Below are 20266 nucleotides of genomic sequence, written 5' to 3'. Positions count from 1 at the left end.
AAAGATGTTATAAACTGTTAATGCTGGGACTTTGGTATGTTTGGTAAAGTAACTAAAATAAATATATATACTATTAAATTAAAAAATTAATGCTGGCTATTAATATTTGTGGTAAAATAACTGAAAGAAGGTTTGTGGTTTCTACATCAAAGTTTTTTTTTTTAATGTGTGACCCTAAACCACAAAACCAACCGTAAGTGTCAATTAAAAAAAAGTTGTCTTAAGGCTGAATACATAAGCTTTCCATTGATGCATGGTTTGTTAGGATAGGATATTATTTGGCTGAAATAAAACTATTTGGATATCTGGACTCTGAAGATTCAAAAAAATGAAAGTTTTTGGCAATGCATATTACTATTCAAAAATGTAGTTTTTATGTATTTACAGAAAGACATTTTTACAAAATGTCTTCATGGAATATGATCTTTACTTAATATTCTAATGAATTTTGGCATTAAAGAAAATTTGATAATTTTGACCCATACAATGTCTTTTTGACACTTTTAAACAAAATTGCCACAAATGAACACATGCAACATTACAAGACATATAGTTTTTGGCTACATAGTCACATATTTTAAATAGAAAACAAGTATTTTAAATTTCACGATGTTTCAAATTAATTTCACAATAATATTTGATTAAACCAATACAGCATTGGTGAGAATACAACATTTCTAAAACATGGTTCTTTTGTTTTTACAATTAAGCCTTTAAAAATTTAAAAGTAAATAAAGTAAAAACAGTAATAATTAAACCAAAGTACAAAAATAACCATTGCCAGAAATGTCTTCAAACATACAAGGTGAACAATATACAAATATCAATAATTTGACCATATTTCATCCATTTAACCTGAAAAAAGTATCACAAAAATAGTTTGATCCCTTTTTATTTTATTTACTTTTTGCATGGAAAAAATTAGCAATAAATTTGTATAAGATTCGTATAACACAAAATGTTTTGTTACACAGAAGAACAAAAATTTAGCAACCTGATACTATGCATGGATAATAAATAATGAGGGAATTAAAAATGTCGCTTTAATCCCTGTCTTTCTTTTCTTGCAGGAGAAATATCAGCGAGAGCAGGAGAAACTGAAAGAGGAATGGGAGAAAGCCCAGAGAGAAGTAGAAGCGGAGGAGAGGAGACACAATGAAGAGGTGCGTCCTCTAAAGCTTTCACATTAACACTATTTATTTACTTCTTAATGAGCACTAATTCATTCTCCATCTGTAGGAGAGACGGATTCTGGAGGAGACAGTGACCCCGCTGACCCCTCGCACCTCAGTTTTATCATCCAGCTGCGGGACAGAGGCGCCGTCCCTCACACAGCCCTCGGCTCCACATGAAACCATTGTCCTCTCATTGGCCGACTGGGAAAGGAAACAGGAAATGCTGGAGAAACAGGCACAGACGAGCCAGAGTAACGGATTGACACACAGGTGCGCTACAAACACAAATCCATTAGGAAACACTCACTTTTCCAAGTTTCAACCAGACAATTTGCATAACACTAAGAATGAACTTTGTTTCCTCTCTGCTGAATGGTAATGTGATTGGCAATGTTAATATGCTAACCTCCCCACGAAAATTCTTAAAAGTGGCAAAGAAGGAAAATATGGATAGCTGATTAACAAGTGTTCAGTACATGGAAATGGACATACCTTTACACTGTGTCCTAACTACACACAGCGCAATGCTGGAATTAGGGCTGGACTGGAACAAAAAATCAGCCCTGGCATTTTGGACCTAAGCGGCCCACTACATACAATCAAAATGCTACCCATCTGTGCACGCCCTTGAATATGTTTACTAACTCCTATTCTGTAAAAGCACAAAAGCCATATATAGGAAATAATGAGAGTTGACATATGAAAAACTTAAATAAGCTAATTTATTATAATAAAAAAAATTATAATCCACACTGGCAGTCAATCTTGTGTGTGCCTGTGTGTTTTGAGGGAGCCTATATTGAATAATGAACAACAAAAACTGCCTGCTGACGCACACAGTTAATGTTGATTAACAAAATAAAGTTAAATAATAAAAGCAATGTGTCAGAGACCCTTAACAAATGCAGATGTTTAACTCGAAAGTGAAACATCCAAACATAGCTTAAAGATTTTATATAGTCAATCAAATAAATTTAAACGATTAAAATATGCAACAAATATATATAAATATTTTTATAACTAAAAATACAAACTACAAAAACTATTAAAACTACACTGTTTTACAATTTCAATTTAATTACTGTTTAACTACACTGTTTTACAATTTACATTTACAATGGTCAACAATTTCACTATTAGTTTTGCTTAAGTTGCACACTAGTTTGATCTTGTATAAATATCATTATAACTATATAATATAAATAGTATTATAACTATAAGCCTACATGCTGACAATCAAAAACAAAATGACATGATATCACAGGTGATTGTCTTCTGACCGAGTGAACCTTAAAATACATGAATGACACTCCTCGTAGAGCATGAGAAGCAAACAGTTCTTTAGGATCTATGTCATCTGTAAAATAAAGACCTGCAGGTTAAGGAAACAGCATGGGAGGACGTTGCCGCGGGACTAGGTGCATATGAAAGGTAAAAATTAAAAGTGTATTTATAGATAAATAGGTAACTAGATAGAATAGACAGAGATAGGATGTTGTGCAACAGCCGCCAATCCGCTGCGCGCAGCAGACGCAGCCCATGTAAAAGGCAAACATCTGCGCGCTGCTTCTGTACTCCCTATACGCGCTGCGCAAAATAGGAGTTTGTGATTGGGTCAGCCCAATGTCAATAAAAAAAAAAACAATGGGCTGCAGATTATGTTACATGGGCCAGTCTGTCCGAAAAAAAAACATGTTACTTTCAGAGCGTCACAGATCACAGCATCATCAGGCAGAAAAAACTATAGCCTGCTAAGCGTTTTATGGGCCGATCAGATCATAAGAAAATGATCAGCCCGGCCAAAAAATACGTTGGCCCAGCGGGAAATTGCCCGGTCTGCCAGTCCACCGCTGGCCACAATGTAATAAAAGCTATCTTTTTCATGTTAAAACAAGTGTTTGTCCTTACCATCCATGATATTGGCGCCCAATTTTAGAAACAGTTTCAATTTCTACAATGTCACAACAAAACCACAGCATAAACTACTATGACAATACCCTCAGGTACAGATTATGGGCTTTATTCAGTGTTAAATGCTACCAATGCAAGTTTGAACACCATTGTATGCTACTTTTATTGCCATACTAAAAAATTTCACCTCAGATCTTAAAAATAAAATAACTAGCAATCGGTTTGAACATGAAAGTCAAAACTGTGACTGCAAACCAACAACAGTTACCATCAGTTACTCTGCCTACTGTATGTACTTTGAATGTTAATTATAATGTTAAATAGGTTTAATATATATTAATTAGATATATTAACTAGGCCCAATCCCAATTCTACCCCTTAGCCCTTCCCTTTACCCCTACCCCTCGTTTTGCGCACTCCCGCCAAGGGGTAGGGGTGTCCCAGTTCTCTTTAGCTTAAAGGCGTAAGGCTAAGGGGAAGGGGTAGATAGATGAATATGGCCACTGTATAAATGCACAGTATAGTAACGATCTTATTTGCCCATTAGTTCATTATGATAACATAATATATGCCTTCAGTGATTTCCTGAAGATAAATAGCACAACTGGAATAACTACAGCAGTCACGATCGTCTGATCTCATATGAAGCCAGAGCTTGCGATGACATATATGTGTGCAGGTGCTGTAGTGCTGTCCCAATTCTTAGGGGTACATTTTGAAGCCCTTCCCTTCACCCTCGGTATTCAGGGCCAAGGGGAAGGGGTAGGGGTACAAAAATAGAATTAGGATTGGGCCAAAGGCTGGTATTTAAATTTTTCTGTTGTGTCGTGTCGCGTTTGTGGCGTTTGGACCCCCAATTTGCTTGCCATTGGAATCTTGTCACGTCACATGTAGTTAGGGCATGATTTTAATCTCATACACTATTGTTTCTTTGCTCTCGTGTAAGTCCAATGACTGTGAAATTCTGTTGAAAAACAGACCAATCGTAACACAGATGCGCAATACGGGGTAATTAATATGCACACTCCTTTTGATTAGCCACAATGTTTCCTAGTCAGATTACAACAATGATATGTTCCCCTATATTTAGGTTTATCTAAGCTTGTATTATACTTACTATGTAGGTGGGAGGTGGCACAGTGGCTCAGTGGTTAGCACTGTCAGCTCACAGCAAGAAGTTCGCTGGTTCAAGTCCCGGCTCTACCAGTTGGCATTTCTGTGTGGTGTTTGCATGTTCTCCCCGTGTTCGCATGGGTTTCCTCCAGGTGCTCCGGTTTCCCCCACAGTCCAAAGACTTGTATAGGTGACTTGGGTAAAACAAAATTGGCCGTAGTGTGTGTGTGTGTGTGTGTGTGTGTGTGTGTGTGTGTGTGTGTGTGTGTGTGTGTGTGAATTTGTGTAAATGTGAGTGTATGGGTGTTTCCCAGTACTGGGTTGCAGCTGAAAGAGTATCCGCTGCATAAAACAAGTGTCAATTAAAAATTCAAGAATAGTTGTCGGTTCATTCCGCTGTGGTGACCCTTGATAAATAAGGGACTAAGATGAATAAAAATCAGTGAATGAATGTAGATGGGACTCTTATTTTAAAAACTTTAAGGAAAAGTTTGGGAAAAAGCATGTGATCCTCTAAAATGATCTGTGACTATAATTAAATATACTAACAATATAAATATACCATATGATCTTTTTTCCTAATTACGAGATCCTCTTCCAAGATGTGTTTCATTATTTAAATTATTTTTTGCTCTGAAGGTGGTTTATTGCAAATGTATGTACCACTGTGATGTCACATGCCACCTAGTTGATAAACGAGTCATTTTTACAGCTTTAATAAATAAGTGCATTGCTTGTACGAATGAGAAGGATATTTGAAGAGTTGAAACTTGCAGGATGTTTTAATGGAACAAAGACTCGTATTTGATAAAGCTCAAGGCAGATTTGATTTCTCATGTCACGGCCCCTTTAATTCAGTGCCTTTGTGGCATAATCAGCTGACTTTGCTGTACTTTGGCACACTTTCATTTGAAAAGGTGTATCAGATACATACAGATTTGAGTGTTGACATAATAGCTTAATTGCTGTTTTAATCTCTGTAGTCCTGATCCAGTAATTGCAGCAGCTCAGCAGAACGGAAAGAGAGCTGAAGCTCAGGAGAGCCAGATCACAACTGCTACACCACAACTGCAGTTCATACAGGGTAAGACATGTACATCTAAATCTTAAAGTGTTTACATTTTTTAGTAAATGTGTTTAGCTTTTAAAAATGTAATGTTTGTTGGTTTTATACATTTTTAAAGACCTGTAGACTTTTCAGCCTGTAAATATTGTTTTTATAATGTAAATAGTTCCAAAAAACAATATTGATATTAAATATATAATTAAATAATATTTAAGTTTTCAAACATTATTTTCAGGATAAATATTTTTAATTAATTAATTAATTAATTTATAATAATAATAATTATTGTTATTATTATTATTATTATTATTATTATTATTATTATTATTATTATTATTATTATTATTATTATTCATTCATTCATTCATTTTCTTTTCGGCTTAGTCCCTTAATTAATCTGGGGTCGCCACAGCGGAATGAACAGCCAACTTATCCAGTTATCCAGCATAAGTTTTGCCCTTCCAGCTGCAACCCATCTCTGGGAAACATCCATACACACTCATTCACACTCATAAACTAATTAGCCTACCCAATTCACCTGTACCGCATGTCTTTGGACTGTGGGGGAAACCGGAGCACCCGGAGGAAACCCACACAAACGCAGGGAGAACATGCAAACTCCACACAGAAACGCCAACTGCCCCAGCCGAGGCTTGAACCAGCAACCTTCTTGCTGTGAGACGACAGCACTACCTACTGCGCGACATTATTATTATTATTATTATTATTATTATTATTATTATTATTATTATTATTATTATTATTATTATTATTATTATTATTATTATTATTATTATTATTATTATTTTAGATGTAATTAAAATATTAACGTTATTCTCTTCAACATGCAGGATGACACCTTTTGACCAACACTTTTGGAGTTATTATTTTATTTAAATATTTTGAATTTATTATTATTGTTATTATTAATAATATATTAAATTATATTATATGAGGATATTTATTATGGTATTATTAATATATTTTTATGTTTTTGAAGAAGCTACTTTGGCTCACCAAATATGCAATTTATTGAGTCAAAAATTGTGAAATTTTATTTCTGTTAAAACAATTTTGCTCGGTATTAATATTTTTTCTTAATGAAATATATTCTGCCCTATTCCAAGGTGGATTTTTAACATCAATACTTCAGTCTAATATTAATCAGTGTAATATGCTGGTGTTTTTGTCTCAGTTGTGCTGGTTGATTTTTGTTTTGTGTACGTAAATATATATACATATATGCACACACCTATACATAATCAGGCCCGGAGCCAGGCGGAGTTCGGATGGTTTGAAAGACTCACCCCTCACTGACAAAGGTCCAGAATTTGTCCCATACATGAATTCATTTGTCTTAATTTGGCTGCTATTCTATAATAAATTGTGAACATAGGTATTTTTTTTATATAATAATAAATTTGTATTTTAAAATTAAATATTATTTCCATATTTCTTTATTCTAAATCTTTAGGAAATATTTTGGTACATCAAAAAATGTGGTTATGATGACCATACAACAAACTCTAAAAATTGTGCTTAAAATGTCATTCAAAAGAAGTATTTAAACCTCAGAAATGAGAAAATGAGGTGAATAACTGCAAAAAGGTCCTTTTTTAGAAAAAAGAACCACCCCTTTCACCAGGGTGGCTATAAGCCTGATAATATATATAAAACACAACAGTAAAACTTTGAATTAAATAAATAAGTAACATTTTAAACATATTTGCATAGTAAACAGTCGTTTGAAATTGAAATCAAAATAATAGTTTATATTGAATTTGTCTGTGTTTATATCTGCCTAGGTGAGCAGATCAGACGTCTTTCAAAAACATAAAAAAAAGTTCTCAGCAAATTAAAGATGATTTCTCTTTCTCCATGTGTGTTTTACAGATGGCTCGTGGAGCTGCAAATCTAAAGGCATGCAGGAGGATCTGAAGAAAACCGCCTCGCTGGATCGTAAACAGAGTCCAGCCCCAAGCCAGACCACAGGGATGAGGAGGTGTGTGTGTGCACATGTGTGTGTGCATCTGAATGCATGCTGGCTTCCATACACACACACACACATGTTCGCCAAAAGTGCTGCTTGGCTTTGCAATGAGTAGATCAGATCAATATGAGTTTTTCATTTTCTGGCACATGGAGCATTTCTGCATATGACTTGCTTTTACAGTTCTCTATACTTGTGTGTGTGTGTTTGTGTGTGTGTGTGTGTGTGTATGTATGCGTGTGTATGTGTGTGGCTGCTGGCAGGACTGGGTCATGTGAGAATGTTTTAGGAACACACCCATCAAAATCACCCACACCATCACAAGACACGCCCCCTCCATCACCCAGCAGGTACAGTACGAGCCTTTTTCTCCAACACACACTTCGTCACGTGGAGATACAGAGCCCTCCACTAATACTGGCACTCTGTGTAAATTTGAGCAAAGCAAACTGTGAAAAAATGACTATTGTTTTTTAACTTAATAATAATAGCAATAATAATATTAACAAAAAACTCTCATTGAGAACGAACCATGGACACTTTTCACAGGACTGTTATGACACGTTTATCAGCACCTTAAACATGTTAAAGCATCTTAAAAATCATATATTCTAGAAAATGTTTTGTATATATATATATATATATATATATATATATATATATATATATATATATATATATATATATATATATATATATATATAAATAATATATTTAAAATAGAAACTCTTCATACCCCATTAAAATAATTATTTGTCACACATCCTGAAATCAAATCACATTCCAAGTAACTTTTCCAGCCTTTGAAATGTTTGTGTAGCCTTCTCCTAACCTGTCCCTTTCTACAACTTTACCCTAAAGGTCTTTTGAAAGCAGCGTTATAACAGAACTTTAACATTTATTTAATATGTTAAGACAGTTTTGCTTCTTCTCCACGTGATTAAGACCCGAAAAACCATAAGAGGTGGACTGTGGCATAATAAAAGCTCCGCTGCTTTCATGATGCATTGCACTCATTTCTAATCAGCAATTGCTTCAGCGCTCTCATTTTGCTTCGATGGCTTTCAACCTTACTCTGCTTCATACTATCATTGATAATAAGTTAAGAGCATAAATCCCATGATTCCACACTCAGTCACAACATCATCAAACTGTTTCGATGTTTGTTTTTCTGCGATTATATATTGTGATATGAATAGAATTTCACCAGGTGAGTTTAATGGCTCAATTTGGAAAAAAATGGTCATTTTATTTTGATTGAGATGATTCTGTAGGACAGATAATCTGCATAAATCAAACAGACAGCGTTAAACGGTAGAGTCGTAACTTTATTCCAGTAAATTAAATAATCAAATAGAAATAAATAACACTGCATAGTCTTCATTATATAAAATAAACAATCAATCTTTTTTTCATTACAACAAATATGATCATTTCTTATAGACAAATGATTAAAATACACTTGAAATCTCACAGTCAAATGCCTTAAAAACAAAGCAAATGAAAAATTTTAAATATTAAACTTCACAATGGGGTTCCTGGTCAACAATTATAACAATCAAATTTTCTAATGAATGAATAAACTAAAACTGAACTTAACCTGAACTGACGTTGCAGATCCTGTGATGTGACTATTGCCAATTTGCAAATTGCGATATCAATGCTGAAACGATATATTGTGAAGCCCTACATCAAACTATGACTTTGTTGTACGTATCCTGCAAATATTACATAATGTGCCTTTAAACAATAAAATCTTTTTTTATCACAGCCTTATCATATTTACACAGAGTGCCAATATTAGTGGAGGGCAAGTTATATGTGTATGTATGTGTGTGTATGTGCAGCGTTTCAGTCATTGGCAATAGCATTTCTGTGCTTCTGCCACAACTGTGTCATGCTGTTCAACTGGCCTGTATGCATTTGAAATGCAGAAAACATTGGTTTCAATTTGATTTATGGTCACCATACTAATAATGGATTTTGAATGCTCATTTCAAAAGATACATAATCATGCTAAGTGCATATGTGCACATAAGCCCATTCATTTAAATTGCATAAATGCATTGCATTTTGGTTTTGTTTTCATTTATATATTCTATCAGTCAACAGTTGGAATAATTAAGCATTATTAATGCATGAAATAAGTTTATTTAATGCTTAGTAAAGCTTAAGAATCATTTAATTGAAAACTCAGTGAATTAAAACAATAATATTTTGAAACACTTTAAAGTGTGTTCTCCATTGAATGTTTTAAACTGTAATGTATTCATGTGACTTAAATCTGAATATTCAGATATATTGCAGTCTTTGTTGACACAAGATTCTCCAGAAATCATTGTAATATGCTGATCTACAGCTCAAGAATCATTTCTTCTTATTATTAATGCCAATATTACTATTATTATTATTATTATTATTATTATTATTATTATTATTATTTTTAACACAATTTTGGAAACTCAAGTCTTGGTGTACAGAAAAGATTCATTTTAAAAATATTAGGATAATTTTATATTGGACGTCCAAAAGCAAGTATTTTTATTTATTTATTTTTTATTTATTAATTAATTTTATATATAGATATCTATCTATCTATCTATCTATCTATCTATCTATCTATCTATCTATCTATCTATCTATCTATCTATCTATCTATCTATCTATCTATCTATCTATCTATCTGTCTGTCTGTCTGTCTGTCTGTCTGTCTGTCTGTCTGTCTGTCTGTCTGTCTGTCTATCTATCTATCTATCTATTGATTCAATCTTTTAAAAATGTTGTTAAGTTTCAGGTAAAGTTTCAACATTAAAAAATAAATAAATTAGAAATGTTGGTGACTGTTGAACCTCCCTGTGCAATAAAAACACCCTTTTATTTATACAATGTTTAGTATATACAGATATAGTAAATGTGTAATATATGGTTGTGTATGGCGCCCTCTGCAGGTCAGTCAGTGGAAAGAAGCTTTGCTCCAGTTGTGCTCATCCACTCGGTAAAGGAGCAGCAATGATCATTGAAACCTTGGGGCTTTACTTCCATATCCAGTGTTTTAAGGTAATGTTCATGGGTCTTAGTCTCTGTATGTGCGTAACCTGTCTTACATGAATATCTAATGTGTTGTAGTGTGGCGTATGTAAAGGATTACTTGGAGACACAAGTGCTGGAACTGACGTCAGGATTCGAAATGGACTTCTCAATTGTCAAGAGTGCTACATAAAATCAAGGGGTGAGTTGATGTGTTTGATTGAAAATGATGACCAATTGGAGTATTTCAGTTTTATTAGCACAGATTTTTTCTTTTTCTTAACACACCACATTTACCATTATTCATATAAATCTTTGAAATTCTCTAATATTCCCTCCTTTTTGTGTAAATATTTTAAGTAATTTTAATATATGATTTAATATTTAATTCATCTTTTTTTATTATTATTATTTATAATAAAAAAAATAAATATTAGGGGACACGTGGTTCAGTGGTTAGTGCTGTTGCCTCATAGCAAGAAGGTCGCTGGTTCAAGTCCCAGCTGGACCAGTTGGCATTTCTGTGACGAGTTTGCATGTCCTCCCCGTGTTGCCGTGGGTTTCCTCCGGGTGCTCCGGTTTCCCCCACAGTCCGAAGACATGCGGTATAGGTGAATTGAATTAACTAAATTGGCTGTAGTGTATGTGTGTGAATGAATGAGTGTGTATGGGTGTTTCCCAGTACTGGGTTGCAGCTGGAAGGGCATCCGCTGTGTAAATGCTGGATAAGTTGGCGGTTCATTCTGCTGTGGCGACCCCTGATGAATAAACGGACTAAGCCGAAGGAAAATGAAATTAAATGGACATTAAATATAAAAATACTAATAATTTTATTAGTTTTTTTATTTTTTGATATTATCAGGATCATTTTCAGGACTGTTGTAATATTCTCCTTTGCAGCTGCTGGTCAGCCAACAACATTGTGATGCCTCTGCACTTCTGATGAGGAAACAGAACCGAAATCAGGTTAAACCAAACCAGGACCAGACCCAGGAAGAACGGATTTTATGTTTATACAACAGATTTCCTTACAGCACAATCAAGCATAGACATTAATGTCAAAACTGGAATCAAGGACACAGGATGGCTTTCTTTGACTGTTCAGTGCTCGCTGAAATATGACTTGATCACTAATAAAGAGTGAGACTGTTCATACAGTTTGTTTTACACTTTAGAATGGGCAGTACTGGTATCACTTTACCTCACAGTGACCGTGTTACACACGTTTCAATAGCAATAGGGCATTTTTATTATAATGCATTGATAAAAACACATCCTCAGCTACTAAAGGAGAGATAAAGTCAAATTTTTGTGCCATTACACTAAATAATATTTAGATAGGGCTGTTACACTCTCTTAAAATATACTAATACAGACCATTTATGTGGGCTGGGCTGAAAATATCTGTCGATAAATCACAATATTCTTTAAACTTTATTAGTTTTGACATGAAGTGAAGGCTCAGATTTCAGATTTCACTAGCTTTATTACAAAATTCAGGCAAACAAATACTGTTTTGCGGCTTTTCACCTGAGCAAAAAAGCATTTAATAAAACCATAGACTGTAAGAATAAAACAGACATTTAATACTTTTAAACTTGAAAGATTAACATTTGAGTGAATATATGCATCATATTACAAATTTGTTATGTATTTCTTACTTCTTAACCTGTTCTTCTATGGTTAATGTACGTTTAAATAAATCTACTGTTTTATTATTTCAAAAAACTGAACATAATTCTTAATTATAATTATTAATAGTTGCTATTTTTATTATATAATAAATAATAAATAGAGGGCTACACGGTGGCTCAGTGGTTAGCAAGAAGGCTGCTGGTTCAAATCCCATCTGGGCCAATTGGCATATCTGTGTGGAGTTTGCATGTTCTCCCCGTGTTCTTGTGAGTTGCCTCAGGGTGCTCTGGTTTCCCCCACAGCCCAAAAGACATGCGCTATAGGTGAATTGAAAGAACTAAATTGGTCATAGTGTATATGTGTGAATGTGAGGGTGTGTGGGTGTTTCCCAGTACTGGGTTGGCGGTTCATTCCGCTGTGACGACCTCTGATAATCAGAGACAAAGCCGAAGGAAAATGAATGAATAATAAATAGACCCTTATGTGCGATTTAAATGGTTGGTTTACAAATCACTTTAATGGTTATGTAAAAACTGTACAGGGTTTAGCCAATAGGAGCTTTAGTTCAGTATTATTTTTGTTCCTTGAAAAAGAAAAATTGGCATGTACTGTACCTGATTACCTATATATCTTAAAGGAATAGTTCACCCCGAAATTTACTATTTTTTGTATTTAGTTTTATATAGAGTGTATAAAGATGTTCATTAAATCTATAAAAGGGACTCAATGGTCTCAAACTCAATTCCTGGAGGGCCGCAGCTCTGCATAGTTTAGCTCCAACCTCCTCCAACTCATACCTGCTTAATAGTCTCTAGTAGTCTTAAATAGTTGGATCAGCTGTGTTTTTTTAATCAGTATTTTTTTTAGGGTTTTCACCTTCAATGGATAGGACAGTAGAGTGTTTTGACAGCAGGGGCGTAGCGGACATTTTAAAAGTTTGGGGGGGGGGGGGGGTAGTGGGGGCTGTATGAAAAAACTGTGCAGAGCTGCGGCCCTCCAGGAATCGAGTTTGAGACCTATATGGATTCCAATAAACAACTGGTTACACTCTTCTTGAAGCAAAACTTTTTTAACGGCAATTCGAAAGCAAATAGCATTGAAATCTGACAAAATGACAGATATTTTAGTCGATGCTTTTTGCCATTGACATGTTTGACTTGATTTGATTTTGATTTATTTATTTTGAACAGAAAAATCATACATTAAAAACCTTTAATAAAAAATACATTTCAACATGGTCGAAATGGAGCAGGACAAACTTATCATGTTCCCACCCCATTTTCACACACATCATTCGTCTATTACTTCAACTTATTTCTTCTTTTAGTTATCTCTTCTTTTTACATTTTACTTATTTAAGTGTGAAATTTACAGTTTAGTACACTCAGGCAGTGGTTCCCAAAGTGGGGGTCGGGACCCCTCGGGGGGTCGCAGGATAATGAACAGGGGTCGCTTGGTGATTTCCAAAAACCTAATTCATTTTATGAAACTATTAGAATTACCATATTTATATTTACAATAATAGTTATAAAACAACACACTTTTTTTCCAATTGGATTGCGACCCCTGGGGTCTCATTACATTAGATTAAAGACACAGCAATAGGGTCAGATGCAGCAAGATTGATTTCATGGCACCAGGGTAAACTTTCTGACACCTTTACGGCACTTGCGTACAATAAAATTAAATACAGGCCACGACTGAACATGGAGGATGATCTATGAGTGGCGTTCTCCAAAATTAAACAAAGAATAGATTGGGCCTATTGGTGTGTTTGAGCTGTTTTGCGTTTGTATATATTATATTAAATAAAATGTTGGGGGTCACGAGTCACTGGCATTATTATTTTGAGGGTCACCGGCTGAAAAGTTTAGGAACCCCTGCACTCAGGTACCATTTACACTAATGCATTTTTGTTTTAAAAGTCATAGGTTTTGTTTCAGTTACACCCGGCATTCACAGTTCTCCTGCATCTTCGATTAAAAACGAAAAAAAAAAATGTTTTGAAAATGCTAAATATGCAGTTTAAGTTTAGAAAATCTGTTGTTGTGTGTGAGTGTAGATGAACTAACTCTAGTATGACCTCTAGTATGGTTTTAAAACGAAAAAGCATTAGTGTAAATGGCTCCTCACAAGTGAGAGTATGTGCAGCTAAAAATGAAATGAAATTTAATATTTGACCACATTGTTCATTAGTAGGCTAGGTACTTACATAAATACTAGTAAAATAAGTAACATGGGCACTGTGATGTAAAGTGCGACTGAATACATTTCTATTATAAGGAACATGAGGTAGCACAACATCCAGTTTTCATCCGAGAAAATTTTGCATTTATTATTTTGTTAGTAATAAATAATCTGTTTTTTTGTAAAGGTCTCGCAGGTCTCCGACAAACATTGTTCATAAATGTTGTTCTGCTAACAGACGAACGCATGAATGTGCATCTCTAGGCCTAGTTCATGTCCTGATGCCTTAAATGACAACATGAAATGAATACCGATAAGATTGTCTGTCACTTTTATTTATGGTTTGAAGAAACAAACAAACATGTCTTCATGAATTAACTGGAGTGGATTTGATTTCAATTTTCTGTTCCTTCCTCCATGTTGCATTGCCTGTTTTATCTGGTTTGAGACTTCATTGTGTTTTGTTCAACAAACGGTGTAGACAGCATGTTGCTAGGTAGGATTTACATTTCCATTTGGTTATTTTTCAGACTTTGTGTTATTAATATTTACGTTTTGCTTTCGCATTTGATAAGAAAACCGCATGATCCCAGAAACTTTCCTCTGTGACGCTTTACATTACAATGCCTTTATAATGAATTACTACAACCGATGTGAAAACAAACATCTAAACTATTTTGTGTGATAACTTAAGCACTGTAATGTAAAGTGTTTTCTTTTAGCCTTTGAAATATTCCGTTGCAAATGTTTTTACGTGTTATCTGTTGCCTTTCACTCTTCTGCAATGTTGTGCCTTAGAAATGCGCTCCTAGAGAAAGTCTAGTTTCTTGCATCCAAAGCTTCACGTAACCAATGTGCATTGGTGAGAGTATTATGCATATGCACTGAGCACTCTGCTTTTACCCCTTATACTTTATTAAACACCCTGTGAATGTGCAAGCAAGAGATTTCAAACGGAAAGCATAACCTCCTGTACGCTTTCCAGTCATTTCATGTGCATTTAGAGGTGTTAAATTTGTTTAATATCCATAATTATCTTTATTGAAATCAACCTAAGGTCATTAAGGTATCAGATACAACAACAACAGATTGCATCCAGCAACAACAGCATATAATTCCTGCATTTCTAACGTCTGCTTTTGCTTTCTGTTAATATTTGTGATTAAAAGGAATTGTTGTTTAGATCTGGGGGGTTTTCATTGTTGCTTGTATGTCATTTGTTTTATTTTGACATTGTAAGAATATGAGCTGAAACAGAAGGCAATAATTACTGGAAAGAGTAGCCAAGGTGTGTGCGACAAGATGTGTGTGACAAAACAAAACTTCATATTCTGTATTTATTATACCCTTTTAAAATTGAGTGATATAAGACAACCAACGCTGAAATGCAATGGCTTTTATAGCAAGTGTATGTTTTTAAATAAACTATAATAAACTATTTTAAATGCACTTGTGTTTGAACCATGTTTATGTTTGTGACTGGAAACTCTATAGTGTTATGTCCAATCAATAACACAATGGTATTTTGGTGGCCTAAAAATGCAAACATTTAAAATCTGTTGATTTTTTTTTTGTTAATTGATATTTGTGATCCAGGACCCCATAATGGTCATTTTTTATTGTGTTTTGATTATATCTGCCTATATATCTCCCAACCCGACTCTACACCATAACTTTTCAATCCAAATGGATGGGGCAACCATTACTGCATCCAAAATGGTAAAAAGCCTTGGAGTAACGATTGATGACCAACTAAACTTCTCTGACCACATTTCTAGAACTGCTCGATCTTGCAGATTCGCACTCTATAACATCAGAAAGGTCCGACACTTCCTATCTGAACATACAGCTCAACTCATTGTTCAAGCTCTTGTTCTCTCCAAACTGGACTATTGCAACTCTCTAATAGCCGGGCTTCCAGCTAATTCTATCAAACCTCTTCAGCTGCTTCAGAATGCAGCAGCATGAGTGGTCTTTGATGAACCCAAAAGAGCACATGTCACTCCGCTACTCACCCGTGTGCACTGGCTGCCAGTTGCTGCTCGCATCAAATTCAAAGCTCTGATGTTTGCTTACAAAGTGACCTCTGGCTTTGCTCCTTTGTATCTGCTCTCACTTCTGCAGATTTATGTGCCCTCCAGAAACTTGCATTCTGTAAATGAACGTCGCCTCGTAGTTCCATCCCTAAGAGATAAGAAATCACTTTCCGAACTCTCGCATTCAATCAGCCCAGTTGGTGGAATGAACTCCCTAACTACATCAGAGTCACTTGCTGTCTTCAAGAAATGACTAAAAACTCAACTGTTTAGTCTCCACTTTCCCTCCTAATCTGTAACTGCCTCTCTGGCTATACCACTAACTGTACTCTCTCTCTCTCAAAAAAAAATAAATAAATAAATAAAAAATACTAAAGCTTTGCTTCTTAGACTTTACACACCTGAAACTTGTCTATAGCACATGTTCACTGCTGCTCTTATAGTTGTGTAAATTGCTTCCTTGTCCTCATTTGTAAGTTGCTTTGGATAAAAGCATCTGCTAAATGACTAAATGTAAATGTAAATGTAAATTATATGAATAAATAGGCTTTACACTGATGTATTGTTAGTTAAGATGAACAATATTTGGCTGACATACCACCAGTGGAGTTTTTTCACTATATCAGTGACATCATTTATGAATTTAGCAATTAAAGAGTAAAAATCATGTAATTGTCTAAACAATTTAGTAGTTTTGATCAGGACTGAGGTTAAGTAACAGATTTATGCAAAAATATTTGAAAAAAAATATTTCTCTGATGCATTTTTACAACAGTTCAATTCAGTGGATGTTTTCATCCTGAACATAACAAAGGCGTAGTCAATTTGCCCAAAATGTATCGATTAGTTCTTTAAAAATGTCAAGGCATTTTCTCAAAATAAGTGTCAAAACAAGACTTGTCACCAAAAATCATTCTGCTAGCTGAAACAGAGAAAAAGTTGAGGCGAAATTAAGTCTAAAATTACCCCAGAATGGATGAAAACATCCCCTACAGTATAAGGGTTAAGGGATAATTCACCCCAAACGTCTTTCACTACCATTCACTTGTAAAAAAAAACTGTTTAAGTTTTTTCTTTTTTTTTGATAAACTTTTTTAAATGTTGGAAATCTGTAATCATTGACTTTCCATAGTATTTGTTTTTCCTACTATGGAAGTTAATATTTAAAGGTTTCTAAAAAAATTAAAGACCTTTTTTTGTGTACATCAGAGAAAAGAAACTCTTAAAAGTTTGGAACCACTAGAGAGAGTAAATGTGAGAAAATTTTCATTTTGGGGTGAACTATCAACTGCCAGCATAACATTTGGTTTTCATTGACTTGAAACCCTCAAACCACAGGTTGTCCAGAGCGAATCATGCAATAGAAACTTACCCATGGCAATAAGATTACAAAACATTCTCTCCAGATGCAAAACAATGAAAATGCCATACCTGACAAATCTTACATTTATTTTCAAAACACTTTCAAAGCTACTTTGTATTATTCAAACTATTATACGTTTTAGTTATAAATAAATAGGCCAATGAGTTATTCATTTTCACTTAGATTAATAAATAAAAAATTCTGTCATGAAACCCTGTTGGGTGCGCAGGCTGATAGGTCCAATAATTTGCTTCCAACAACATGGCACTGGTTACAGCACCTTGATGGCCAATGAGCTTGCTCCCCAACATTTAAACACCACAGCGTCATTTTCATTAGCAATCTCCAGCGTCTTTTCGGAGACCCTCATCTTCACTTATGTAAAGATCTGAGTTTCATATATGTTATGTTTGCAGCATCAGTGTCATTTCCTCAGACAGCATCTGTGAATATCCTGGCATTAGCAAGTCTCTATACTCGCTCTGAACCAATAATCAAAGCAGCAGTGTAGTAGATCTAAGTCACCAAGACCAAACACATCAACACTGCCATGTACAGTACATTTTTATCACTATACTAAACCTTTAGAGACTTGTTAAGATAAAACAAAAATAAAAATTAGAGACTGACACTAACTAATGTATTCAATGGGTTAAATGGCACATCATGTTTCAGTGTTCAACACAGGCACACAGAAGCAATACAGGGAGTTTGATGACCCCGCTGCCTCTGTGCTTCAAGAGAAGTTAAGCCTAATAACAGAGGCAGCTCCTCTAAAGGCAGTCTGTCTCTGCTGTCCTGCTTCTGGTCCTCTGTGAGGGGAAGAGAAGGCTGTGTGCTGTCTGGATCTGTGCCGCTCGCTGTTTCAGAGCTGTCGTGAGAAGGTGAGCTGTGTGTTTTTAAGGAAGACTCAGTCCATGAGGCGGCACGCTCCTGTTTGCGGAATTTAGCACGTCTGTTCTGGAACCAGACCTGATCGGAAAAAAACAAACACTGAAATTAATACAAATACCAATTAAATATTTTATAACAACATTTTATAATTTCCCAGAAATGGGTTGCAGCTGGAAGGGCATCTGCTGTGTAAAACATGTGCTGGATAAGTTGGCGATTCATTCCGCTGTGGCGACCCTGGATTAATAAAGGGACTAATCCAGAAAAAAAATGAATGAATGAACAATAACATTTTATAATTTCCCAGAGATGGGTTGCAGCTGGAAGGGCATCCGCTGTGTAAAACATATGCTGCATAAGATGGCGGTTCATTCCGCTGTGGCGACCCTGGATTAATAAAGGGACTAAACCGAAAAGAAAACGAATGAATGAACATTTTATAAATACCTCCTCGCATACATGCACACACTTTTTTGAAAGCTCTGACAGTCAAGATTGCTTATTTGTTGCATGTTTTGTAATAGAATTTTAATAAAAAGTGATTTATCTGTGATGAGAAAATACCTCCACATATTTAATGGAGTTAGAATCTCAAACGGTGTAATATAAACTTCAAATTGGGAGTAGATTATGGTTTTACCTTTAGTTCTATAATATTACATATTTTTATACAGAAATATTTGGTGAAGCAAACAACAGTTTTACATTTTCATTTTTGAAGTGTTTTCAAGTAAGCAAAAACCTTGTTATATGGATAGGGGGTCAAGATGAACTCTTAAAGTTATGAATAAAACTTAGAGATTTAAGGAAAAATAAAGAACAGATACCTGGACTCGGGCTTCAGTGAGCTGGATCTCCTGCGCGAGCTCCTCTCTCGTGTAGATGTCAGGATAGTGAGTGTGTGCGAAGGCGCGCTCGAGCGCTTTCAGCTGCGCGCTGGTGAAGATGGTGCGCACGCGCCTTTGTTTGCGCCGCTCCTGGATGCCTCGCTCATAAGCCATAAGATTAGGATGCACTGGAAATTCAATCAAAGTATGAATTTACAGAAAAAATTATTTTTACTGTACCAAAATAGAGCAATTACTATATACCAATAAAAGGGTGATGGGAAAGATTATAATGCAGAAATCTGAAATATATGGCAATAAAAGCAAAATACATAACCTATATGACATAAAGGTTCATATTTGGATTTCACAGATATATAGGTCACACTTTATTTTAATATACAATTTACGCTATAAACAAACCAATAACTACTAAACTAATAGTAGCTAAGGTGGTATTTGGGTTTAGGATAAGTGATGCAAAATACGTATGCTTATAATAAGTACACAGATTTTATTTAGTACATATATTTTATTTATAATTAATTACACTTGTAAAGTATGATTAAATAATCATACTTATAAGTGCTATAGCTTATCTTAATAATATGCAGGTAATAAGAACGTAGTAAATTGTTACTTAAACTAAAGTCTTGCCAATGTCAAGTGAAACATATTTTTAAATATTAAACAAAAAATGGCCTTTTACATATAGCCTACATATATTTTTAATGATTGGAATCACAAATGTGTAAACATGTTCAGATATATTAGCTATAATTTTATAAATGTACTTATATATTATAAACATGTATGAACATATTTGTAATTTCAATGGTTGAAAAAAAATTGTAAAATATGTACTATATTTGCAATATTTTGAAATACATGTTGCATAGATTTTAGACCTATGAGTCCAGAAATTAACATGCAATGTACATATTTTGCTATATGTATTTTTTACATTAATTGTACATTGTACTTTCTTTTTTTTTAATGCATATTTAAATAATTAAAATGTAATTTATTCTTGTGATGGGGA

The 20266-nt window shown here is 34.5% G+C and overlaps 2 protein-coding genes across 7 annotated transcripts in view; one reads left to right on the top strand and one right to left on the bottom strand.

Annotated features, from left to right (window-relative positions):
- Positions 1 to 15553, top strand: part of limch1a (LIM and calponin homology domains 1a) — a 115770-nt gene extending 100217 nt beyond the window's left edge. For 5 of the 6 annotated variants that reach the window (XM_056460737.1, XM_056460731.1, XM_056460715.1 and 2 more), the window contains 8 exons: positions 1071 to 1163; positions 1240 to 1445; positions 5183 to 5283; positions 7159 to 7267; positions 7519 to 7605; positions 10204 to 10312; positions 10382 to 10484; positions 11183 to 15553. In XM_056460737.1, coding sequence (XP_056316712.1) covers positions 1071 to 1163; positions 1240 to 1445; positions 5183 to 5283; positions 7159 to 7267; positions 7519 to 7605; positions 10204 to 10312; positions 10382 to 10484; positions 11183 to 11208 — 834 coding nt within the window. In that variant the 3' untranslated portion in view covers positions 11209 to 15553. The remainder of the gene's footprint in view (positions 1 to 1070; positions 1164 to 1239; positions 1446 to 5182; positions 5284 to 7158; positions 7268 to 7518; positions 7606 to 10203; positions 10313 to 10381; positions 10485 to 11182) is intronic. The other variant, XM_056460724.1, reaches the window with a different exon arrangement.
- A 2628-nt stretch (positions 15554 to 18181) lies between these two features.
- Positions 18182 to 19398, bottom strand: phox2ba (paired like homeobox 2Ba). The gene is made up of 2 exons (XM_056446211.1): positions 19225 to 19398; positions 18182 to 18475 (listed from the first exon to the last, which is right to left on the bottom strand). The coding sequence occupies exons 1-2, from the start codon at positions 19396 to 19398 to the stop codon at positions 18182 to 18184; spliced, it is 468 nt and encodes a 155-aa protein (XP_056302186.1).
- Between the last annotated feature and the right edge of the window lie 868 nt (positions 19399 to 20266).

Source organism: Danio aesculapii, chromosome 1, assembly GCF_903798145.1.
Source record: "Danio aesculapii chromosome 1, fDanAes4.1, whole genome shotgun sequence".
In the NCBI taxonomy this organism is placed as follows: Eukaryota; Metazoa; Chordata; class Actinopteri; order Cypriniformes; family Danionidae; genus Danio; species Danio aesculapii.
This window is presented reverse-complemented; position numbering and strand designations above follow the sequence as displayed.